This window comes from Oryctolagus cuniculus, chromosome 1, assembly GCF_051225735.1.
Source record: "Oryctolagus cuniculus isolate XC-2025 breed Fujian yellow rabbit chromosome 1, ASM5122573v1, whole genome shotgun sequence".
NCBI classification, from domain to species: Eukaryota; Metazoa; Chordata; class Mammalia; order Lagomorpha; family Leporidae; genus Oryctolagus; species Oryctolagus cuniculus.
Genome location: NC_142867.1, coordinates 456,859 through 482,539, shown reverse-complemented (window position 1 = coordinate 482,539; position 25,681 = coordinate 456,859). Strand labels below are relative to the sequence as shown.

At 61.7% G+C, this 25,681-nt stretch overlaps 1 protein-coding gene across 2 annotated transcripts in view; it reads right to left on the bottom strand.

The window, feature by feature from the left end:
- AP2A2 (adaptor related protein complex 2 subunit alpha 2) overlaps nucleotides 1-25,681 on the bottom strand; it is an 85,946-nt gene that overhangs the window by 34,928 nt on the left and 25,337 nt on the right. For both annotated transcript variants that reach the window (XM_070057148.2, XM_070057177.2), the window contains exons 2-5: nucleotides 9,031-9,099; nucleotides 5,244-5,386; nucleotides 3,486-3,679; nucleotides 919-1,048 (exon numbers count right to left, since the gene is read on the bottom strand). In XM_070057148.2, coding sequence (XP_069913249.1) covers nucleotides 919-1,048; nucleotides 3,486-3,679; nucleotides 5,244-5,386; nucleotides 9,031-9,099 — 536 coding nt within the window. The remainder of the gene's footprint in view (nucleotides 1-918; nucleotides 1,049-3,485; nucleotides 3,680-5,243; nucleotides 5,387-9,030; nucleotides 9,100-25,681) is intronic.

Sequence of the window (25,681 nt, the reverse complement as noted above, 5' to 3'; positions counted from 1 at the left end):
CCCAGCACCAAACGGCCAAGCACCCGTGTGGGCCCCAGCACCCCACGGCCCACTGCACTGTGCACCCGTGTGGGCCCCAGCACCCACGGCCCAGTGCACTGTGCACCCTGTGGCCCAGCACCCACGGCCCACTGCACTGTGCACCCTGAGGCCCAGCACCCATGGCCCAGTGAACTATCACCCTGTGGCCCAGCACCCACGGCCCAGTGCACTGTGCACCCCGTGGCCCAGCACCCACGGCCCAGTGCACTGTGCACCCCGTGGCCCAGCACCCACGGCCCAGTGCACTGTGCATCCCGTGGCCCAGCACCCCACAGCCCAGTGCACTGTGCACCCTGTGGCCCAGCACCCACAGCCCAGTGCACCCCGTGGCCCAGCACCCACGGCCCAGTGCACTGTGCACCCCGTGGCCCAGCACCCCACAGCCCAGTGCACTGTGCACCCTGTGGCCCAGCACCCACGGCCCAGTGCACCCTGTGGCCCAGCACCCACGGCCCAGTGCACTGTGCACCCTGTGGCCCAGCACCCATGGCCCAGTGCACTGTGCACCCTGTGGCCCAGCACCCACGGCCCAGTGCACCCTGTGGCCCAGCACCCACGGCCCAGTGCACTGTGCACCCTGTGGCCCAGCACCCACGGCCCAGTGCACTGTGCACCCTGTGGCCCAGCACCCACGGCCCAGTGCACTGTGCACCCTGTGACCCAGCACCCACGGCCCAGTGCACTGTGCACCCTGTGGCCCAGCACCCACGGCCCAGTGCACTGTGCACCCTGTGGCCCAGCACCCATGGCCCAGTGCACTGTGCACCCTGTGGTCCAGCACCCACGGCCCAGTGCACTGTGCCCCGGCTGCTCTCACGGTGCTGTGTCTCACGACGGCTCCCTGGGGGTAAGGATGCAACTGAGTCCAAGATTTACCAGATGCTGGTCATTGAGGAGGTGGACCACACGGGACGTCCAGTCGCCCATGGGAACGAGATCAGGGGACGTCCGGTACAGGCGCAGCAGACACAGGGCGGCGCTCTGCTTCACGCTGTCCATCGTGTCCCTGAAAGACAGACGTCGCGGCCACTCAGCAACAGCCGTCACCAGGAACAAGCGGGCCTCACAGGCAGGAGGTGGGGACGAGACCCAGAGCGAGGTCACTCCGTGCCACCTCCCCTCACCGCAGGCCTGACCCCAGAGCAGAGGCACGGGGCTCACAGCAGCCTGGGGAGTCTGCAGGCAAAGGCTTCACTACCAACGCCCACACCCCTACGGTGGCCCACGCCCACGCCCACGCCCTTCCAGCTGCTGAGGGCAGGCCTGGCCATGGAGCTCTCCCAGGCCAACATCCAACAGAGGAGCATTGAAGGGGGACAGCACCAGGCACCACCATGACACAGGAGAGAGCCACTGCCACCCCCAGAAGTGTGCACACAGCACAGTCCCCACACTTCCCTCCACCCAGGAGTGTGCACACAGTACAGTCTCCCCACACGTCCCCTCCACCCAGGAGTGTGCACACAGCACAGTCCCCACACGTCCTCTCCACCCAGGAGTGTGCACACAGCACAGTGCCCACACGCCCCCTCCACCCAGGAGTGTGCACACAGCACAGTCCCCACACGTCCCCTCCACCCAGGAGTGTGCACACAGCACAGTCTCCCCACACGTCCCCTCCACCCAGGAGTGTGCACACAGCACAGTCACCTCTCCACAGGTCTCTGGGTTTGCAACCAGGAAGCTGAAGAAGACGGCTGACTGTGTCACCCCACACCGACGACCAGCGGCCTCTCTCAGGTGAGGGCACCCAAGGCGGGGACCAGCAGGACACTGGGGTCAGGGCAGGGGCTGCTCACAGGGCACGTCCCTGAGTCTCTCAGCTGGCCAACCTCACCCCAGGGTGCAGACGTCACAGCACCGCTCTGCCCGCCCCTCCCGGGCCTCCTCCTGACCACACGACTCCTCTGCACCTGACCTCCAGTGGCCAGGGGACAGGTGTCCACCAGGGGCCTCCTGCCACGGAGGCTCCAGCCCTCGGCACTGCACTCTGAGGCGTGCACCATCAGCCGGGTTTCGTTTCTTTCAAGGAGGGCCCAGGGTGTCCACGTGACCCGAGCTTCCAAGGTAGAGGACCTGCCCCTCCCGCACAGCTCCCCAGGGCAACAGCACCGCCCTGTGCCCCGTGAACAGGAGGCACCACTCCTGCACCTCTCGGGCTGCTTTCCTCGTCCTCCCTCCCAGCACACACCCTGCCGGGGTCCCAGGCTGCCCCTCCCGTCAGGATCCGCACATGCTAGCGCCTGCAGCTCAGGGAGACCCTCGTCCATCACCCCTGACACCTGTCTGGCATCACAGCCTGTCACCTAGCAGGTGCTCACCAAGCAACACTAAGGATCAGAAGCTGCTACACTGGACACGCAGACTTCAGACCCGGAGCCCCCCCCTCCGGAGGCAGAGAGAGGCAGTCAGTGGCCGGTAGGAGGTCCCAGGACTTTGCCGGTGACCTGCAGCAGCCACAGTGGCAGGCAGGGGGCGCAATTTCCCGTTTCTACCCCAGCCCGCGCCGCCACATCAGTCCAACTTCCACCCTGGCTGTCTTACTCGGAGCACCCTTGTCTCGGACGCACAGCAGAGGCCACCAGCTGCCCACGGTTGCCCCGGCCCTGCCCAGCCTACTGCTGACCGCCCACCTCCGTCTGGGCTCCGCGTGTGGACTGCTCTCTGTCGACCTGGCTCCTCCACCCCCTCAGATGAAACGCCCCCACCCCACCTGCAGCTTCACTCCCAGGCCCCGCCTCTCCTGGGTGGCTGGCAGGGGCTGTGGCGCCCACGGCGCCCACTGCACGTGCAGCAAGCCCAGTGGCAGCCCTGCTCTCCACTCACCACATGGCAGCAGCACCTCGGGGGATGCACAGAGGCCCAGACCCTGCCAAGGCCCTCCTGGGGGCAACTGCAGTGAGCTGAGATCCTTGGACCAGACCTGTTTGTCCAAAACCTTCCGCCACCTTCGCTCCAGCCCGTCTCGCCACCTGGGGGCTGTGTCCGCCCACCTTCCCAGTCTGACAACCCTGCCGCCGGCCCACAGCCACCCTGCTCCCCTCTTCTGAGTCCAGGGGTCGCTGCGCGCGGGCACCTGGGACCCACAGGGCAGCCTGGGCTGCTCATGTTCTGGTGGGCGGGCCTGGGCTTCGCTCTGGGTCAGAGGCGGGGGGGGGGCTCTCTGGCGCCCACCTCCTACAAGCAGCACCCGGGAAGGGCAGCACAGAGCTGAGCTGAGCAGAGGGCGCCCGGCACCTCTTCCTGGGCGCCGACAGCGAGCCCGGCTGTTGGGGACAGGCTCCCTCTTCCACCCATCTCCAAATCGCAAGTGGTGGGCAGGAGAGCCCGAAGGGCTTCCTAATCTTGTACTTCCTGCTCCAGCCTCACCGGAGAGGGGAGATTCAAATGTCTGTACCACGCAGTCACAAGTGGCCCCGGAGCACGAGAGCACCCGCACGCACCCGGCCACGAGGATCTTGGGGATCTCCCCGGCGAAGGCCTCGGCCATCTCTCGGCTGCCCACGTTGGCGATGCAGTGCAGGGCCAGGCCCATGAAGGTGGGGTTCCTGCTGGCCAGGTCGTTCTTGATGGCGTTGTTGATCAGGCGGATGAGCTCGCTGTTGGAGTTGACCAGCACGGAGATGAAGAGGTAGCCCTGTGTTTCCAGAGGACACGAGGACAGAGGCTCGTGACCACCGGAGCGAGCCGTGCGCTCCACGCAGCCGCGCCCTCCACACTCCACACAGCCGCGCCCTCCACACACTCCGCACAGCCGTGCCCTCCACACAGTCGCGCACTCCACACACTCCGCACAGCCGTGCCCTCCACACAGTCGCGCACTCCACACAGCCGGGAGCTCCACGCAGCCGCGCACTCCACACAGCCGCACCCTCCACACAGCCGCACCCTCCACACTCCACACAGCCGCGCCCTCCGCACAGCTGTGCCCTCCACGCAGCTGGGAGCTCCATGCAGCTGGGAGCATCGCCACACTGAGGGGGGGAGGACGAGGATGGGGGGGAGGGGAGAGGACGAGGAGGAGGAGGAGGATGGGGGGAGGGGAGAGGACGAGGGGGGAGGAGGGGGAGGGGAAGGAGGAGGGAGGAGGAGGGAGGAGAAAGAAGAGGAGGATGAGGAGGAGTCCAAGGCCCGCAACAGGACAGCACTGCTCTGGGACAAGTTGGCTTTGATGTCCTCAGAGACCAGACCCCCCCCACACTGCTCAGCCCAAACCCACATCACCCAGTGACAAACTGGGATTCCCAGAAACGCTGCCTACTCCGTCTGTCCCTCTGAACCTGTGTCCCCAGAGTCACCCCACCTGCACGGTCACTGCCACCCCTCGCATCCAGCTGCCCAGAACGCAGCCCGGGTCACTGCCAGCTCTGCCACGTGGTCTCCTCCACGTGCAGCCTGTCAGATGTGTCTGCTGTGTCCACTGCGCGCTTCCCACCTGATCCAGGCAACGCCATCGCCGGGCCACGGTCCAGCAGGCCCGCCCTCCTCCCTCGGGTCCCCCCTCACGCTGCAACTCTACATCAATGCCGCTGCCCCACTGCACAAGGGCGCGACCCCATCGGCCTTCAGTTACTAAGGGTCTCCAGCGCAGGCCTCTTGGTGCACTGCGGGACAGACAGCAACGCCACCAGTCCTGAGCACCACAGGGACTCGCTCCAGGACTCCCCTGAGGGGCACGGCCCTCTGTAGCACGGCCGGGCACCTGCACAGCCAGCACAGTGCAAGCGCTGCACACAGACCTGCACGCCGCGCCGCCGGGCGGTGACGGCAAAGGGACCCTGCGCTGCTTGCCACAGGCGCGACTGCTTTCCCAGGGTCTCCAGCCCCGTACCCGTGGACGCAGGGCCGACTGGACTGCACACCCTGAGGCACGGAGTGTGCTGTAACCGCTGTGAGTTCAAGTTCTTCACAAATACGAACACGTGACTTCATCACGTGGAAGACACGGAAGTAACAGGACTACAAGAGAACACGGCCGGCCAAGACTGCAGCCCTGAGAAAGCTCCGGAAACGTGAGCGGGCTGGGCGCGGGCTGGGGCGCGGGCTGGGGCCGGGGGCAACCTAACCTGGCACCTGTTTCAGAAACAAACTGCCTGTGACCACGGAAGGGTGGACACATGAGGCACCCACGAGAGGTGGCTCCACGCCGTGCCAGTCCACACTCGTGGGGGCTGCCCCCCGCGGCCCCGCGAGGCACTCACGATCTGCTTCTCCGTGTATCTGTTTGAGCTGAGCAGGTTCACGGCCTCCATGTGTCCAAAGTCAATGTCGTGACCAAGGAGGAAGATGAAGAGCAGCTTGCAGACGTACTTTTTCTTACTGTAGCCGTCGAGAGCCTTGTCACCTGCAGAAGAGAACAGATCAGCGCAGGCCGAGGGCCCGTCCACACGGCTGCAGACAGGGGGCTCCCCTCCACACGACTTCCAACCAGCGCTGCGTCCGAGCACAAACCTGGGGCTTCCTTCTTAGAACCAGAGCACTTGGCACGGCGGGTTCTGCCTCCCAGACAACCCTGGGCCAAGGCAGTCCGCCGAGCCGGCCCGGCCTCCCTCACACCTTCCACAATCCCACCTGCAGCCAAGGAATTTGCAAATCCTGCCGTGAACCAACATCTTTTCTTTTTTAAAGATGTACTCGTTCGGGCCGGCGCCGCGGCTCACTAGGCTAATCCTCCACCTAGCGGCGCCGGCACACCGGGTTCTAGTCCCGGTCGGGGCGCCGGATTCTGTCCCGGTTGCCCCTCTTCCAGGCCAGCTCTCTGCTGTGGCCAGGGAGTGCAGTGGAGGATGGCCCAGGTGCTTGGGCCCTGCACCCCATGGGAGACCAGGAAAAGCACCTGGCTCCTGGCTCCTGCCATCGGATCAGCGCGGTGCGCCAGCCACAGCGCGCTGGCCGCGGCGGCCATTGGAGGGTGAACGAACGGCAAAGGAAGACCTTTCTCTCTGTCTCTCACTCTCACTGTCCACTCTGCCTGTCAAAAAAAAAAAAAAAAAAAAAAGATGTACTCGTTCGTGTATTTTTTTGAAGGCAGAGAGGGGGGAAAACAGAGATCTTCCAGCTGCTGGCTCACTCCCCAAATTGCCGTAACAGCTGGGGCTGGGCCAGGCCAATGCCAGGAGCCCAAGACTCCATCCAGGTCTCCCCGATGGGTGCAGGGACCCAAGCACTTGGGCCGTCCTCTGCTGCTTTCCCAGGAACGTTCGCAGGGAACTGGATTGGAAGCGGAGCAGCCGAGACTCAAAAAGACACTCGGATATGGGAGGCTGGGCCCACCGCACCACACGCCTGCCACAAACAACATCTTTTTTTATTTTTTTAAAGTTTTTGGATTTATTTCGAAAGTCAGAGTCAGAGGGAGAGGCAGGGGGACAGAGGTCTTCCATCCACTGGTTCACTCCCCAAATGGTCGCAATGGCCGGAGCTGGGCCGATCAGAGCCAGGAGCTTTTTCTGGGTCTCCCACATGGGTACAGGGGCCCAAGCACCTGGACCGTCTTCCACTGCTTTCCTAGGCCATAGCAGGGAGCTGGATTGAACTGGAGCAGCCAGGACTTGAACAGGTGCCCATGTGGGATGCTGGCACTGCAGGTGGCAGCTTCACCCACTACGCCACGGGGCTGGCCCTGCCACACCTTTTAAATACATTTATTTATTTATTTATTTATTTATTTTTTTGACAGGCAGAGTGGACAGTGAAAGAGAGAGACAGAGAGAAAGGTCTTCCTTTGCCGTTCGTTCACCCTCCAATGGCCGCCGCGGCTGGCGCGCTGCGGCCGGCGCACCGCGCTGATCCGATGGCAGGAGCCAGGAGCCAGGTGCTTTTCCTGGTCTCCCATGGGGTGCAGGGCCCAAGCACCTGGGCCATCCTCCACTGCACTCCCTGGCCACAGCAGAGAGCTGGCCTGGAAGAGGGGCAACTGGGACAGAATCCGGCGCCCCGACCGGGACTAGAACCCGGTGTGCCGGCGCTGCTAGGCGGAGGATTAGCCTAGTGAGCCGCGGCGCCGGCCCTTAAATACATTTATTAATTACAGCAGACAACCTACCCTAGACTATCCTCCATGTCAAAAATTCAGGACAAGCCATGGGAAAGGAGGGGCGTCACCTCCCCCCGACCACAGCAGGCCAGAGACTCCACAGAGGACGCTCAGCACTGCTGCCCCAAACACCAGGGGCCCGCGTCACCCCAAAATGCGGGCGTCACACCCAGGGCAGTGGTCTGAGCTGGCTGGGTCTCACAGTGCCGCTGCTGTCCCCGCAGGAGCCTCCGGCCACAGCAGAAACAGACGGCAGACGACACCAGCCAAGGCCTGCTGAGGGCCGGGCTCCCGTGCCTGCAGGACAGGTGCTTCTGGGTACCCATGACTCATCAGCCGGCCAGAGGGCCTCACGCCCTGAGGACCCCGAGAGCCCTCCTGCTTTCAGCAGCAACAACCCTGGGACCCTGAAGGCCCCGCACGCGCCTGCCCCACGGACCTGCTCTTCTGCTTGCTGTGCCCCGGAGCCAATGCCGCCACTGATGGCAGGGGGTGTGGCACAGCAGGAACCCTCCCAGCCTGCCCCACACAGGGCTTCTCCCTCAGCCGGGACCTCCCACAGCCTCTCCCTACACTGCGCCCCTCCCACGGGAACTGCTCGGGAACCACTGTCGTCAGTGCCGAGCCGACCCGTGTCACACAGCTGAGCTGAATCACAGCACCGTGATGCTGCCACCGTTCCCGGCTCCTGTGAGGTCAGGGCACCCACCGGCCTCCGGGGAGACAGGCCCAGCTCGGCCGCAGGGCCTGCCCAAGGCCTCCGCCACTTCTCCAGCTGCCTCCGCCTGGACCTTACCCTTCAGCACGCCCAGCTCCGGCTCCTGCAGGCCTGGGAGCCGGCGCCCACGGGGAAGCCGCTGAGTCCCTGACTCCCAGCTTCAGCCAGGCCCTCGCGAGGCCCTCACCAGCGCAGACGTGGGCAGCGAGCCACAGACGGGGGAGGGCACGTGCACTCTCCCCTGTCGCCCACCTCCCTCTAAAGTAAAGAATAACCCAGTGACGAGCGCAGGGGAGGATGTGAGAAACTGGAGCCCACGTGCCTGCTGGCAGGGACGCAGAGGGCTCAGACACGGGCAACGGCACAGCCGGGCCTCGCACATCAACACAAAACCACTGCACCACCCGGCAATCCCACTGCCGTCTGCCTCGGAACTTCTGCTCGCACACCCACGCTCAGCACACACACCGCGGTGCCCACGGTGCTGCAGCGGGACACGGATCCACGCTGAAACACGGACACACCCTCAGCACCCTGTTATCATCAGTTTATTCAGGAAGTCAGGAAAGGAGCGCGCGCCAGCCCCGCTGCCGTTCAGGGCGCATTAGCAGGCAGCTGGGACTTGAAGCGGCTCGCAGGCGGCCGCTACGCTGGCCCCAAATCTTCAGGACATTCTGTTACGGCAAAGGGGTCTGATACAAAACGACAAGCAGGGGCTGGCGGGAGGTTCAGCCTCCGCCCACGGTGCCAGCACCTCACATGGGTGCTGGTCCGAGTCCCGCTGCTCCACCTCCTGTCCAGCTCCCTGCTGATGGCCTGGGAAAGGCAGTGGAAGATGGCGGGCTCCTAACCACCAGGCTGGGGACCCAGCGTGGAGCTCCCGGCTCCTGGCTTCGGCCTGGCCCGGCGCTGGCGATTGCAGCTCTCTGGGGAGGGACCCAGCGGACAGAAGAGCTCTCCCTCGCCCCTCTCGCTCTGTTTCTGACTTCTAAAACAAACCAATAAATCTTTAAAAACATGGAAGCTCACGGCCTCACAACTGCCACGCACCCCGGACGGCCGTGGTCGACGCCCGAGCACTCACCCGCTCGGGCCACTGTGGGGAGATTCCAGAGGGGCCGGGCCCTGACAGCAACTCACTAGCTGAGAACTGATTCAGACGGCACTAAAAAGCTAGCCCCTTGCTGCATGACGCCCACACGCCACACTTCACAGAGAAGTTACATGCACCGACCTTTGAACTTTGACCTGATGTTCGCCAGCTCCTTGTTGATCCTCTTTATCTCCGCCTCTTTGCTTTTGCCTGAAACAGAGCACAAATCACATTCAGTTCACCTCCAGGAGGCGCCCCCTTGCTGCAAAGACGCACACGGCGCAGACGGCGAGAGGCAGGGCTCCGGCTCAGCTGCTGGCTTTTAGAAGGGAAAGGAGACCAAGGCAAGGAGAGCAGCAGCCTTTCTCCCGCCAGGGCCAGGGCGCAGAGGCCACAGCAGAACCCAGGGCCCTGACTCGGAGCGCCTGGGGTGCCCAGCTCAGGGCAAATCCGCAGCGCCTCTCGGGAGCAGCCGCCCGAGCGTGGGACGGGCCCACAGCACCACTCTGTAACGCCACCTTCCTGCACGGTTCTGGAACTGGAAGGCAAGCAAAATGTTTTCCATGGGGCCGGCACTGTGGCGCAGCGGGTAAAGCCGATGCCTGCGACGCCAGCAGCCCAGGTGGGCACTGGTTCGAGTCCCAGCTGCCCACTTCCCATCCAGCTCCCTACTAACGGCCTGGGGAAGCAGAGGAAGATGGCCCAAGTGTTTGGGCCCCTGCACCCACGTGGGAGACCCAGATCTTCTGGGTCCTGGCTTCAGCCTGGCCCAGGGTAGCTGCTGCGGTCATCTGGGGAGCAAATCAGCAGAGGGAAGACCCCTCGCCCTCTCTACCTCTCCCTCTCTCTGTTTTTAAAACCTTTAAAAACAAGTACTTTCCACAGTAATTCATCATCATGGGGCACACATTTGGCCCAGCAGGTAAGAAGTGTATGTTCCACACTCGAGTTCCTGGGGCCGATTCCCGCTCGAGCCCTGGACTGCAGCTCCTGCTAACGCGCCTGGGAGGCCGTGGAGATGGCTCCTGCCACTCCTGCCCTGGCTGCCAGCCTCAGTCCAGCCCTGGCTGCTCAGGCCTCTGGGATGAGAGCTAGTGCACGTCTCTCTTTCTCTCCCGCCCTCCCTCCACATCTCAAATCAACAAACAAGTGGCAGAGCAGGTTAACTCACTGCGTGTGACACTGGCGTCCCATAACAGAACCAGCTCCCTGCTAATGAGCCTGGGAAGGCAGGAGATGCCCTAAGTGTATGGGCCCCTGCACCCACATGGGAGATACAGATGGAGTCCTGGGCACTGGCTTAGGCCTGGCCCAGACCTGGCTGTTGTGAACTAGCAGTTGGGGAGTGAACCAGCAGGTGGAAGATGGCCTTCTCTCTCCACCTGTCCCACTCTCTCTTTAGCTCTGCCTTTCAAATAAGTAAATAAATAAATCCACACAGCACACTCATAGAGTGACAATCACTTTTAGTAACACTCTGACCTCAGAATCAGCTCTTAAGGCTTCCTGGTCTGGCTGAAAAGCCTGTGAGAGCATTTCAGGCATGGAAAGCCAAGACGCTATGGCAAAAAATGTTCTACATGAAAGCTCTCTGTGAGAGACCCCAGCAGAAAGAAGGGGCCCTCAAAGAAGGAGGTACTTTTCTCTAAAGGGAGGAGAGAACTTCCATTTTGCTCATGGCCTTGTCCAAATATTGATAGAGTTGTGGACTCAAAAGGCTTCCATAGCCTGGGTAGCTCATGTCAAGAGCCTCAGGTGGTCACTGACATCATACATAAGAGTATTAGTTGTTAAAGTAACAACAGGAGTCACTGTGCACTAACTCCCCATGCAGGACCTCTGTCCTCAATGAGTTGTATTATGAGAGTTAACTACGAAACTTGTTCTCAAATAGTCTTTTTGTGTGTGTGCTGGTGTGTGTGTGTGTGCAAACTGTTGAAATCCTTACTTAGTATACAGTTGGTCTTCTGTGTACGAAGTTAATTGAAAATGAATCTTAATGGAGAATGGGACTGGGAGGGGAGAGGGAGGAGGGGAGGAAGTGTGGGAGTGTGGGTGGGAGGGCGGGTATGATGGGAAGAATAACTGTATTCCTAAAGTTGTGAAAGAAATAAAGAAGAAAAAATTAAAATGTTTAAATTATTCTCTTTAAAAAAAAAATAAAAGCTGGGGCCAGCACTGTGGCATTAACACATTAAGCCTTGGCCCACAGCGCCGGCATCCCACATGGGCACCAGTCCGAGTCCCAGTTGCTCTGCTTCTGATCCAGCTCCCTACTGGGAAAGCAGTAGAAGATGGCCGAGGTCTTTGGGCCCCTGCACCCGCATGGGAGACCTGGAAGAAGCTCCTGGCTCCGGATCGGCATAGCTCCAGCCGTTGTGGTCATTTGGGGAGTGAACCAGCAGATGGAAGACACCTTCCCCCTCCCCCCGCGTCTCTGTAACTCTGCCTCTGTAACTCTTCCATCTGCTGGTTCACTCCCCAGATGGCCACAGCGGCTGGAGCTGCGCTGATCCAAAGCCAGGAGCCTCCTCTGGGTCTCCCATGTGTGTGCAGGGGCCCAAGGACTTGGGCCATCTTCTACTGCTTTCACTAGATGGGAAGTGGAGCAGCCGGAACTTGAACGGTGCCCACACAGGATGCTGGCACTGCAGGTGGCGGCCTTACCTGCTACGCCGCAGTGGCAGCCCCTAAAGCTGACTACTAAAGGCATCCTCTCGAACAAGCCTTCGGGTCAAGGGTCACGGCAGCATCGCGTCCTCCCAGAGGCCCACCCTGCAGGGCCCAAGTCCAGCCCTGAGCCGCTGAACTCCACACCGCCCTCAAGGGCACCCCCAGAACTTCAGTCTCTCACCACACATCTGCTAACATGGGGCTAACACTTGCTGAGCTGTCCAACATACCCCAGGAAATTGCAGACACAACGGGTGGTCAGGACAGGAAAAGTGTGGACCTGAGTGGACCTGGGCCACACGACAACACTGCCCTCTTCCCAGCGGGGCGGGGGCGGGGGCGGGGGCGGGGGCGACGAGGTGAAGGTTCTGCCAGCACAGGGCACTCGGGCGCGGGGTGAAGGCAGCAGCCCACGCCCCCGCAGGCTAAGGGCAAACTCGTTCTCGGAAGTCTCTGAGAGCAGCACCTGCGCTGAGTGGGACTCTGGTCTAGACCAGGGCCACGAGAGCCACCCCGCCACGCACAGCCTCACTGAGACGGGCAAAGCTCGCCCTGTGTGTGCGTGACCCACCTGTGCCACGTGTGCCAATGTGCTTCTCACCAAGTCACGGCCATCTGGCAAACGGGCCTTTGAAGGCGGCCTGCGGCCTCGCTCACCAACCCAAACACCGGGGGAGGTCGCTCTGAATGGGGGGAACTGTGACTTCCAAGGTCAGAAAGACTCGGGGGCAGGCGTCTGGACCCCACTTGACGCCACCTCCCACGCTGCGGTGCTGGGTTTGGCTCCCAGATCCACTCCCGATCCCAGCTCCCTGCTAGAGTGCACCTCGAAGGCGGCAGTGATGGCCCAGGTCCTCGGAGCCCTGCCAGCCCCACCGAGTCCGGCGGGGTTCCTGGCTCCCAGTTTCAGCCTGGCCGCGCCGAGCCATTGTGGCCGTCTGGGGAGTGAACCAGCAGACAGAAGATCTCTCTGCGTGTCTCCCCCAACCCGCCCCTTAATTCTGCCTTTCAAATAAATAAATAAGTCTTTTAAAAAATCTCTCTGCTATCTCTTTGTCTTTCAAACAAACAAAAAAATACATAAATACAATTCTTAAACGGTCATAGCTAAAGAACAACAAAAACATTGGGGGGAGGGGTGGAAATAACATTAAAGACGTTAATCAGCTGGCGCCGCGGCTCACTTGGTTAATCCTCCGCCTGTGGCGCCGGCACACAGGGTTCTAGTCCCGGTTGGGGCACCAGATTCTGTCCCGGTTGCCCCTCTTCCAGGCCAGCTCTCTGCTGTGGCCCGGGAGTGCAGTGGAGGATGGCCCGAGTCCTTGGGCCCTGCACCCACATGGGAGACCAGGAGAAGCACCTGGCTCCTGGCTTCGGATCAGCACAGCGCACCGGCCGTAGCGGCCATTTGGGGGGTGAACCAACAGAAGGAAGACCTCTCTCTCTCTCACTTTCTAATTCTGCCTGTCAAAAAAAAAAAAGAAGTTAATCAATTTTCATAAAAGAAATCTATAGATTTCATCCAAGACTTGTAAATCACTAAATAAAACTAAAGTAATATGATCTTCTAATAAATTTTATTTATTATTTGAGAGACAGAGAGCTACCGTCTGCTGATCCACCCCCCAGAGGCCCAGAGAAGCCAGGGTTGGGCCAGGAACTTAACCAGGTCCCCCGTGAGGATGGCAGGACCCCAAGTGCTGGAGTCCCCACTGCTGCGACCCGGGCGAGCCCCTGCAGGAGGCTGGCGTCGGCCCCAGAGCTGGAGCGGAATGCAGTGCCCCCGCGTGGGAGGCAGCGTCTGGACACCAGCTCCTTCACACCGTGCCGCCGAGTCAGAGACCACGACCAGAGAAGCAGACAGGGGACTGCCCGCTGCTGCAGGACCAGAGGTGGGACGCTGTGGCTCCTCACTCACAGCTTCTGTTGTTCATTGGCTAACTCATAACATGAACCCACACACGCACAGGGAGACACACACATGTACACACACGCACACAGGGAGACACACGCACACACACACATGCACACAGGGAGACACACATGCACACACACATGCACACAGGGAGACACACACAGGGAGACGTACACGTACACAGGGAGACACACATGTACACAGGGAGACACACATGCACACACAGGGAGACACACGCACACACAGGGAGACGTACACGTACACAGGGAGACACACATGTACACAGGGAGACACACATGCACACACAGGGAGACACACGCACACACAGGGAGACGTACACGTACACAGGGAGACACATGCACACAGGGAGACACACATGCACACAGGGAGACACACGCACACAGGGAGACACACACGCACAGGGAGACACACATGCACACAGGGAGACACACACACACAGGGAGACACACACACACAGGGAGACACACGCACACAGGGAGACACACATGCACTCATACACACAGGGAGACACACACATACACAGGGAGACACACGCACACAGGGAGACACACATGCACTCATACACACAGGGAGACACACACGCACACAGGGAGACACACATGCACTCATACACGCAGGGAGACACACACGCACACAGGGAGACACACGCACACAGGGAGACACACACACAGGGAGACACACACGCACACAGGGAGACACACACGCACACAGGGAGACACACATGTACACAGGGAGACACACACGCACACAGGGAGACACACATGCACTCATACACACAGGGAGACACACACGCACACAGGGAGACACACATGCACTCATACACGCAGGGAGACACACACGCATGCACAGGGAGACACACACACAGGGAGACACACATGTACACAGGGAGACACACACGCACACAGGGAGACACACATGCACTCATACACACAGGGAGACATGCATGCACAGGGAGACACACGCACACAGGGAGACACACACGCACACAGGGAGACACACACGCACACAGGGAGACACACACATACACAGGGAGACACACATGTACACAGGGAGACACACACGCACACAGGGAGACACACATGCACTCATACACGCAGGGAGACACACGCATGCACAGGGAGACACACGCACACAGGGAGACACACACAGGGAGACACACACGCACACATGAACACGGGGAGACACATGCACACAGGGGACACATACATGCACACACACAGGTACTTCAAAAGGTTCATGACAAATGTGCACTCTTTTTTAAAAAAAGATTGATTTTATTATTTGAAAGGCAGAGTTAGAGAGACAGAGGTCTTCCATCCTCTAGTTCACTCCCCAAACGCCCACAACAGCCGGGGCTGGGCCAGGCCAAAGCCAGGAGCTTCTTCCAGGTCCCCCATGCGGGTGCAGGGGCCCAAGCACTTGCGCCATCTTCTACTGCTTTCCCAGGCCACAGCAGAGCTGGGTCGGAAGTGCAGCAGCTGGGACTAGAACCTGCGCCCATATGGGATGCCGGCATCACTGTCCAACTTAACCCACTGCACCAGAGTGCCAGCCCCCGCGCATCATCTTACAATTTCATTTCTGTGCCCTTTTCCAAGTGCCCCGGACACACACTTTACTTAATAGGGGCAGGACGGGCTTCCCACGAGAGCGACCCTGGAGCCGGGCACCTGAGGCCAAGGCCCCACAGCCATCTCTCCCGTCAGCCCGAGGCCCTGGCACCTGAGCAGAGAACGCGGCGGGGCACGAGGTGAAGGGCCTGGCGGGCCCCGGCGCTCAGGGGGCTGCGCTCTGACCATCCGGGAGAACTACTGCACACAAAAACAAAGTACGAAAACAAAGGGCGAGTTCCCCGGGAAGGGACCGTGGGACAGGAGACGTCACGGGCGAGGACGAGAGCCCCTGGGAACGAGGCCGAGGGAGCAGAGCCGCCCAGGGGCCCCAGGGAACTCGGGACAGCAGGTAACGGCTCCAGAAGTCAGACACGGCGGAGAGTTTGCGAGCAACACGAGAACAAACAAACGGACAGAAGACAAAAAGGAGAAACGCGCAGCCCGGCACCACAGTCCACCAGAGGCTGCAGCCAGGCCACAGCACAGCTGAGCGCGAGACGCGACGCCAGCAGCACCCCACGCCCACCCTCACAAAACCGCTGGACGCCAGGGGAAAGCGCACGAGACCACCAGGGAAGGAACCCTGAGACCAGGGTTGTAGATCCCGCAAAATCCACCTCCAGGCATAAACGCCACAGACCAACTCCGCCCACACGCGGGAGGCCAGGGAACAAGGCGGCTCCCAGACACCTGCAGGGCACCACAGGGAGCACGCGGCCGCACCCCAGCTGTGTCATCCCCGAGATCCCCGTGTGGGCGAAGGTGGCGGGCAAGGACCAGCAGAGCCATTACAGACAGCTGGGTGGGAGGGGCCACAGGACCTGGCAGGCACGTGGGCCTGGCCCCAGAAAGGCCTAGGAACGTCCCAGAGGCAAGAGGCATCCCCAGGACACAGACCACAGGTCCCTGGCTGTGTCCTGCTCGGGGGGACTGGTCACCCCAGGCCTGCGGGCAGCTCACCCCACTCAGCCCTCCCAGGACACCCGGATGTGCCAGGGCTCCCGCTCCTCCTCCTTCTGCGCAGACACAGTGCTGTGAGGGCTCATGGCTCTGAGCCACGCACACCAGGATCCAGCAAGAGGTCAGGTAGCGTCACAGGGTGCAAATGCCTGGTAACCCAAAAAGACCCCAACTCCCACGTCCAACATGACCACCTGGCTGCTCTCCTGCCGAGAATGGTAAGGGACAACTTATCCTGAAAACCGGCCACGGAGCCACCTGCCTTTCCCACAAGAACCGTAACCCTGGGAACAGGTCACACACGAGGGGAGGGTCTGCACCAAAGCAGAAAAAAACAAAAAAGGACGACATTACAGAACTACAAGATTGCCACTTTGCAACCGTGATGAATTAATGAAGTGGGCAGGGACTAGGGACAGCTCCTCGTCTCACGGGGTCCAACCAGGGCAGGTGTGGGCTGGGGTGAAGCCCCCACCTGGGAGCCCCTCACCCTGTATCAGAGTGCCTGGTCCGAACCCCAGCTCCCAGGCCCAAGTTCCTCTAAACGGGCGCCCTGGGAGGCAGCGGGTGACAGCTCCACCCACCTGGGAGACCCGGACCCATTCCAGGCTCCTGGCTCCAGCCCGACCCAACCCTGCCTGCTGCAGGCATTTGGGGGAGTTAAGTAAACCAGTATACGGGAGATCTGTCTCTGCCTGTTTCTCTGCTTTTCAAGTAAAAACAAAAAGGAAAGCCAAGCAGACACAGAACAGCCAAGGGACGCAGCCCCACAGACCCTGCTGCCGGACAGCAAAGGAAAGACACACACACACACACACACACACACACACGCACACGCACACCCGGAGCTGGCGTCCCAACGCCTGGGGCATCAGCAGACAGAGCGAGGGAAGAAGGGAAGTGCAGAGGCAGGCCGACCGACCGCGTGCAGGACGCAGCCCTGCAGGAGACACCATCAAGGCCAGCAGGCGCCTGCTGGGGGTGTCAGGTGGGATGGGCGGGCCGGGGCCCACGATCGGCAAGGAGCTGGAGATCTCCCGGCTCTTCCTGTCCACAGGGGCGGGCGCTGCGCGCAGCGGGTTCAGCTGCAGTCTGCGACGCAGGCATCGCTCCCGTCCCTGCCGCTGCCCACTTCTGACCCTGCTCCCTGCTGATGCCCCGGGGCCGATGGCGCACGCAGACACCCAGAGCTCCAGGCTCCTGGCCTCGGCCCGGCTCGGCCCAGGCCGTCGCAGCCATTGGGGGAGTGAACCAGCAGCTGGAAGAGCCCTCTCCGTCACTCTGCCTTTCCAATAAATAAAATTTCTGTCTCTAAGCCTGCACTCACTCCCCCACCCCCGCACGCCACTCCAGGGCGCCACTTCCTCATGAACGTGGAAGCTGAGCTCCGCAGATAACCTCCCCACCAAGCCCGCCCACACCCCACCCTGTCTGTGCGTCCTGCCAGGGCGCCACCCCTGCCTTCTCTGCGGCCTCAGGGGGCCACCGCACCCAGGGGAGGGTTCGCACCGCCCTCCTTAAATAAACCTTTACTTACGCCTCTGCTTCAAATTCCTCCCTCCCGCAGGCAGGCTCTGGGACTGAAAGCCGGGAGCACATTCCTACAGCCCCGTGGGTGGGGGCTGGACAGGGCAGTCCAGCCTGCGGCACAGCGGCCTGAGGCAGCCACCAGCCCTCACCTGTCCCTCAGGCCGTGCTCTGGAGACCCCCGCCCGCTTCACTTCACAAACAGAGGCTGCCTGGAGGCCACGGACGCACAACTCCAGAAGGGCTCCCGAGCAGGCTGGCTGGTCCCACACCACGGACCAAGCTGCCCGGCAGAGGAGCGGCTGTCGTCCAGGTGGGCTGGCTGACCAGCTGCTCCCCATCCCCCCGTACAAAACATGTGCAAAGGACGGCTTGGCGCCCCCCACCCCGTGTGCCCTGCCCAGCCCTGCCCCAGTGCCCAGGCACCTGCTGCCCCTGCCGTGGCCTCCACTCACGCCCATCCACTGACCGCCAGGCTGTCACTCCCCTAGACATCTGCCCTGAGCCTTCTCTGCTCCCGCCCACCACAGGCCCGAGGCCAGGACAGCCACAAGTGTCCCAGCAAGGAGCAGGTGTGAGGACAGTGGCCTGGCAGGACACCCCGAGAGGACCGGGCACAGCACACAGAAAGGAGCGAGCCAGCGCTGCTCCGAGAGAACACGCCCGCCCCCGCTGTGACTGAACTCCCTGCCTGACGCCCGCGTCTGGGTCTGGTGTGGTGGTGCAGACAGCAACACGGCCACACGTCGGCACGCAGGCCAGGCAGTGCACGCGCGGGGGAGCCGGCAGGGCTACCACCAAGGGTCAGGCCCTGGCCAGGCCAAAGGGAAACCCCGCGGAGCACGCTGCAGGCCCAGGCACGCCGTGCAGGTCCGGCTCCTGGACTGTCCAGCAGGACCGGACGCAGAGGGCCTACAGGCCAATCCGCGACCGCAGCTGGCACGGCGGGAACGCGAGTGCTGCCCTGCTCCCGTTCCCATCCTCCGCGATGGCTGCCGATCTGAATCAGCGCCCGCCCAGCTCGGCAGGTGACCCGGGGTGACTGCAACGGCAGACCTCAGGTAAGGGGGCTCCCAACTACCAGCGACAAATGGCCAAGCAAGGAACCTGAGAGACCCCCACACCCGGCCCCGTCACCTCCCCAGCCTCCCCAAGCACCCCTCCCTTCAGAACCTGGGACGCACGACGTCTGCCCTGCCCCAGGAGCGCTCCCGACTCCGGCGCGCTCACCGTCCAGCGCCAAGCAGCCCGGGCCCAGCTTTCACCGTAACATGCCCTCCCTCCGCCAAGCAAGGCACGCTGGAGGCGCCATTCTGCACCTGCGCGGGATGGGCCCAGGGCCCCCACTCAACTTCCTGCCACAGCCCAGGCTCACCAAGGGCTGCGGCTGCCCTGTCCGGCTAGGACCAAACCCTTCACCAGAGAGGAGCATCAGGCCAGAGGAGGGGCTCCCTGATGTGTCTGAGTTCAGAGAGGGTAAAGCCCCGCCCCACACACAGCCGGCGCTGGCCCCACACACAGCCGGCACTGCCCCACACACTGCTTGTCTCTGGTCCCACACACGCTGGGCACTGCCCCACACACTGCTTGTCACTGGTCCCACACACAGCTGGGCACTGCCCCACACACTGCTTGTCACTGGTCCCACACACGCTCGGCACTGCCCCACACACACTGCTTGTCTCTGGCCCCACACACGGCTGGGCACTGCCCCACACACACTGCTTGTCACTGGTCCCACACACGCTGGGCACTGCCCCACACACACTGCTTGTCTCTGGTCCCACACAATGCTGGCACTGCCCCACACACACTGCTTGTCTCTGGTCCCACACAATGCTGGCACTGCCCCACACACTGCAGGTCACTGGTCCCACACACGCTGGGCACTGCCCCACACACACTGCTTGTCACTGGTCTCACACACAGCTGGTCACTGGCCCCACACACAGCTGGTCACTGGCCCCACACACAGCTGGTCACTGGCCCCACACACAGCCGGCACTGCCCCACACACAGCTGGGCACTGTCCCACACACAGCCGGCACTGGCACTGCCGCACACACAGCCGGCACTGGCCCCACATACAGCTGGTCACTGGTCCCATCTGAAGCATGGCAAGCCCCATCCCACACTTCCACCCATGGTTCCACAGCCAACTTGGGTGCTGTAGACGAGGCCAGGGAGTGACCTGCACCATCTGAGGCCACTGGGCAAGAGCAAGTTACACACTGCACTCAGTAAGAAGCTTCCCCACGGGCTTTGAAATCAACTCCTGGACTTTCAGAATCACGGCCTGGTTGGGGCCGGTGCCGCGGCTCAATAGGCTAATCCTCTACCTGTGGCGCCAGCACACCGGGTTCTAGTCCCGGTTGGGGCGCCGGATTCTGTCCCGGTTGCCCCTCTTCCAGGCCAGCCCTCTGCTGGGGCCCGGGAGTGCAGTGGAGGATGGCCCAGGTGCTTGGGCCCTGCACTCCATGGGAGACCAGGATAAGCACCTGGCTCCTGGCTTCGGATCGGCACAGCGCCGGCCGTGGCGGCCATTTTGGGGATGAACCAACGAAAGGAAGACCTTTCTCTCTGTCTCTTTCTCTGTCACCAAAAAAAAAAAAAAAAGAATCACAGCCTCGTCACCCCCAGGGACATCCTGGTGTTTAATGATCTCCCCTGGCTTGTGGGCGGAGCCTATTGGCTATGGGCCCTGGTATTCTGGAAATCGCCAAGTTCCAAAGCCAACAGCACAGGAGTCCGCATAAAATAACAAGCTACAAAAACTTACAACTCGCTGAAATGCACGACAGGACTCGCTCTAAACAAAGAGCTTCAGTCTTTGTAGAAAATTATTTCTCAAGTAAGCAAAACACAAAAGTGACCAAACAAAAGTCTGTTTTTGAAGGGCAGCACTGCTGCTAAAATTATACGGTTATGTGGTCAGCAAGTGCTCAGAGGGACTACTGGACCCACCCACGCGGCAGGGCCACACCACTCCTCCCCACCACGGGCCGGGGCCACACCGCTCCTCCCCACCACGGGCCGGGGCCACACCGCTCCTCCTCACCACGGGCCGGGGCCACGCCGCTCCTCCCCACCACGGGCCGGGGCCACGCCGCTCCTCCCCACCACGGGCCGGGGCCACACCGCTCCTCCCCACCACGGGCCCGGGGCCACACCGCTCCTCCCCACCACGGGCCGGGGCCACACCGCTCCTCCCCACCACGGGCCCGCCACACTGCACCTCCCCACCATGGGCCGGGGCCACGCTGCTGCTCCCCACCACGGGCCGGGGCCACGCTGCTGCTCCCCACCACGGGCCGGGGCCACACCACTCCTCCCCACCACGGGCCGGGGCCACACCGCTCCTCCCCACTACGGGCTGGGGCCACGCCGCTCCTCCCCACCACGGGCCGGGGCCACGCCGCTGCTCCCCACTACGGGCTGGGGCCACACCGCGCCTCCCCACCACGGGCCCGGGGCCACACCGCTCCTCCTCACCACAGGCCGGGGCCACGCCGCTCCTCCCCACCACGGGCCGGGGCCACACCGCTCCTCCCCACCACGGGCCCGCCACACTGCGCCTCCCCACCACGGGCCGGGGCCACGCCGCTCCTCCTCACCACGGGCCCGCCACACTGCGCCTCCCCACCACGGGCCGGGGCCACGCCGCTCCTCCTCACCACGGGCCGGGGCCACGCCGCTCCTCCCCACCACGGGCCGGGGCCACGCCGCTCCTCCCCACCACGGGCCGGGGCCACGCTGCTGCTCCCCACCACGGGCCCAGGGCCACACCGTGCCTCCCCACCACGGGCCCGGGGCCACACCGTGCCTCCCCACCACGGGCCGGGGCCACACCGTGCCTCCCCACCACGGGCCGGGGCCACGCCGCGCCTCCCCACCACGGGCCGGGGCCACGAGACAAGGAGAAGCCTGCAGGGACGGCCTGACACTCTCCTTACAATACATGGAAAGGAAGGGCTCCCAGAATAAACTGAAAGCAACAACACCAGGAACATTGAAGATTGTTCCCCTGGGGGCAGCCAGGATGTGGCTGCAAGCCACGGCAGGCAAAACCAGAATGCCACAGGAGCGCCAGTTCAAGTCCCGGCTGCTCCACTTCCCATCCAGCTCCCTGTAACGCACCTGGGAAAACAGCAGAAGACGGCCCGCGTGCTCGGACCCCTGCACCCACGTGGGGGGCCGGGATGGAGCTCCTGGTTCAGGCCTGACCATCGCGGCCATCTCAGGCGGGAGCCGGCAGGTCAAGGCCCTCTTCCTCCCCCCTTCCTCTCTGTCCAGTTCTGCTGCGAAGCTCCGCAGACGAGGCCACGCCCCCGCTGACAGCAGCAGCCGGGGAAGATTCACACGCATGCACTCACCGGAACGCGCAACCCAGTCACTCCTGGTGGATGCGCAGATGGCCCACCACTGCCGCGACTTCAACTCAGAGCGCTGTGGTCTTCCCAGAGGAAATGCCCCGCGCAGGGCAGCCAGGTGGACGCCCCACCCACACACGTGCTGCGGCTCATGGCCGCCACTCGGCTTCTGGCCTGGCTTCCGGCTGACACACACCCTGGGAGGGAGCACTGCCGGCTCCGTCGCTGGAGTCCCTGCCGCCCACCCGGGACCCGGTCAGCCCTGGCTGCTGCGGGCACCGGGGAACGCCAGGGACGGGCGTCTGGCACTCACCTTTCAGACAGAACAGACCTCACACCCAGACGGCGCCTCCAGGGCTCGGCCCCAGCACCGGGCGCCCGCCGAGCCTCTGCTGCCTCCTGGCTGCCCACACACGTGGAGTGGCACCAAGGGTGTGTGCTCCAGACTCGGCGCCATCTTTCAGACCACGTGCCTGTCTACACTGCCAGTGATGGCACACCACGTCCCTGTCTACACCTCCCAGTGACGGCACACCACGTCCCTGTCTACACTGCCCTGTGAGAGCATACCACGTTCCTGTCTACACTGCCCTGTGACAGCACACCACATCCCTGTCTACACCACCCACTGACAGCACACCACGTCCCTGTCTACACCTCCCAGTGACGGCACACCATGTCCCTGTCTACACTGCCAGTGACGGTACACCACATCCCTGTCTACACTGCCCAGTGAGAGCATACCACGTTCCTGTCTACACTGCCCTGTGACAGCACACCACGTCCCTGTCTACACCTTCCAGTGAGGGCACACCACGTCTCTGTCTACACTGCCAGTGAGGGCACACCACGTCTCTGTCTACACTGCCCTGTGAGAGCATACCACTTTCCTGTCTACACTGCCCTGTGACAGCACACCACATCCCTGTCTACACCGCCCACTGACAGCACACCATGTGCCTGTCTACACCTCCCAGTGATGCCACACCATGTCCCTCTCTACGCCACCAGTGACAGCACACCACGTCCCTGTCTACACTGCCAGCGAGGGCACACCACGTCCCTGTTTACACCACCAGTGACAGCACACCACGTCCCTGTCTACACCACCAGTGACAGCACACCACGTCCCTGTCTACACTGCCCAGCCACCACGGGAACATAGTGTGCTGCTCAAGACCACCTAGTCCATAACCAAAACTTTATTCCAAAGCTGACAGCAAAACGGGAGCCCCAGCTCAGGTGACAGATCACATACCCGCCAGCCCCGCGGCTCACCGGGCTAATCCTCCGCCTGCGGCGCCAGCCACAGCGGCCATTTGGGGGTGAACCAACGGAGGGAAGACCTTTCTCTCTCTCTTACTGTCTAACTCTGCCTGGTCAAAAAAAAAAAAAAAAAAAAAAAAAAACCACACACACACAGATCATGCATCCTCACAGGATATAAGTTCCTCGTAAAACCAAACACAGTCGCATTTTCTTGGTCGGCCCCTCCAATGACTGCACAACCGACGAGGGTTCTAACGACACTGCGATCAGGAAGCCGGGCCACTGCAGCCTGCCTGCACACGGTCCGTCCGCACAGTGAGAACTGGCCTTTGCGCCGCGTGTCCTTCCCGAGGCTTCTCCCCCTCCCGGACGGTACATGCATCTCCTGCCACACTCCCGGCCGTCCAACCAGGGGTCTGGCTCTGCCACACCCTAGAGACAGCCGGGGTAGGCTTGGGGATGAATGCGCTCATGACGAATGACGCCACTGCTTTCATCTCTCCTGGCACAGGGGCAGCAGTGCCGTGCCGGCCACGTGGAGCTCTGGAGGGGCCTTCCCGAGGGCAGCCCGTTCACACCCACCGGAGAAGAGCAGGGGTCCAGTTTCACACAATCTTGCCAATGTTGCTGCTGTCCACCTTTTTACGTTAGAAATTTTATTTATTTATGTATGGAGGCATGTATTTGAAAGACAGTTACAGCGAGAGGAAGAAAACAGAAGAGAGATCTTCCATCCACTGGTTCACCCCCAAAACAGCTATAACAGCCAGGGCTAGGCCAGTCCAAAACCAAGAGCCTGGAGCTCCATCCAGGTCTTCCACGTGGGTGCAGGGGCCCAAGGTACTTTCCCAGGCGCATCAGCGGGGAGCTGGATCCGAGCCGGAGGAGCCAGGACTCGAACCAGTGCCCCTACGGTCCATCTTTTTCTCACAATCACCCTCACAGATGTGAATCAGTAACTGGTTTTGATTCGCATTTCCCTGGCTTTTAATCGTACGCTACTTGTGTGCCTATTTTGGAGAAATCCATATTCAAAAGCTTTACTCACAGGGGCCAGTGCACTGGCAGAGTGGGTGAGGCCGCCGCCTGCAGCGCCGGCATCCCAGGTGTGTGCCGGTTCGAGTCCTGGCTGCTCCTCTTCCGGTCCAGCTCTCTGCTGTGGCCTGGGAAAGCAGTGGAGGATGCCCAAGTGCTTGGGCCCCTGCACCCGCGTGGGAGACCCAGAAGAGGCTCCTGGCTCCTGCTTTCGGATTGGCATAGCTCTGGCCGTTGAGGCCATCTAGGGAGTAAACCAGCGGACAGAAGACCCTCTCTCTCTCTCTCTCTCTCTCTCTCTGCAGCTTTGCTTTCAAATAAATAAATAAATCTTTAAAAAAAAAAAAAGCTTTACCCAGAGGCAGAGGCAGAGGCAGAGGCAGAGGCTCTCAGGTGGGCGGCAGGGGCCCACCTAGTTGAGCAGTCACTGCTGCCTCCCAGGTCTGCATTCACAGGAAGGTGGAGAGAAGCCACAACGGAGCCCAAGCGCTGATGTGGGATGAGGCGTCTCAGGCAGCATCCGACCTGCGAGGCCAACACCTGTCCCAGCTTCACCATTTCCTCACGGGGCAGCCTAAACCTGAGTATTTCCTCACAGGCTCCCCCATCCCTGAGTATTTCCTCACGGGGCTCCCCCATCCCTGAGTAATTCCTCACAGGCTCCCTCCTCCCTGAGTATTTCCTCACAGCCTCCCTCCTCCCTGAGTATTTCCTCACAGCACTCCCTCCTCCCTGAGTATTTCCTCACAGGCTCCCCCATCCCTGAGTATTTCCTCACGGGGCTCCCCCATCCCTGAGTAATTCCTCACAGGCTCCCTCCTCCCTGAGTATTTCCTCACAGCACTCCCTCCTCCCTGAGTATTTCCTCACAGTACTCCCTCCTCCCTGAGTATTTCCTCACAGCACTCCCTCCTCCCTGAGTATTTCCTCACAGCACTCCCTCCTCCCTGAGTATTTCCTCACAGCACTCCCTCCTCCCTGAGTATTTCCTCACAGTACTCCCTCCTCCCTGAGTATTTCCTCACAGGCTCCCTCCTCCCTGAGTATTTCCTCACAGCACTCCCTCCTCCCTGAGTATTTCCTCACAGCACTCCCTCCTCCCTGAGTATTTCCTCACAGCACTCCCTCCTCCCTGAGTATTTCCTCACAGCACTCCCTCCTCCCTGAGTATTTCCTCACAGCACTCCCTCCTCCCTGAGTATTTCCTCACAGCACTCCCTCCTCCCTGAGTATTTCCTCACAGTACTCCCTCCTCCCTGAGTATTTCCTCACAGTACTCCCTCCTCCCTGAGTACTTCCTCACAGTACTCCCTCCTCCCTGAGTATTTCCTCACAGTACTCCCTCCTCCCTGAGTACTTTCTCACAGGCTCCCCCATCCCTGAGTATTTCCTCACAGTACTCCCTCCTC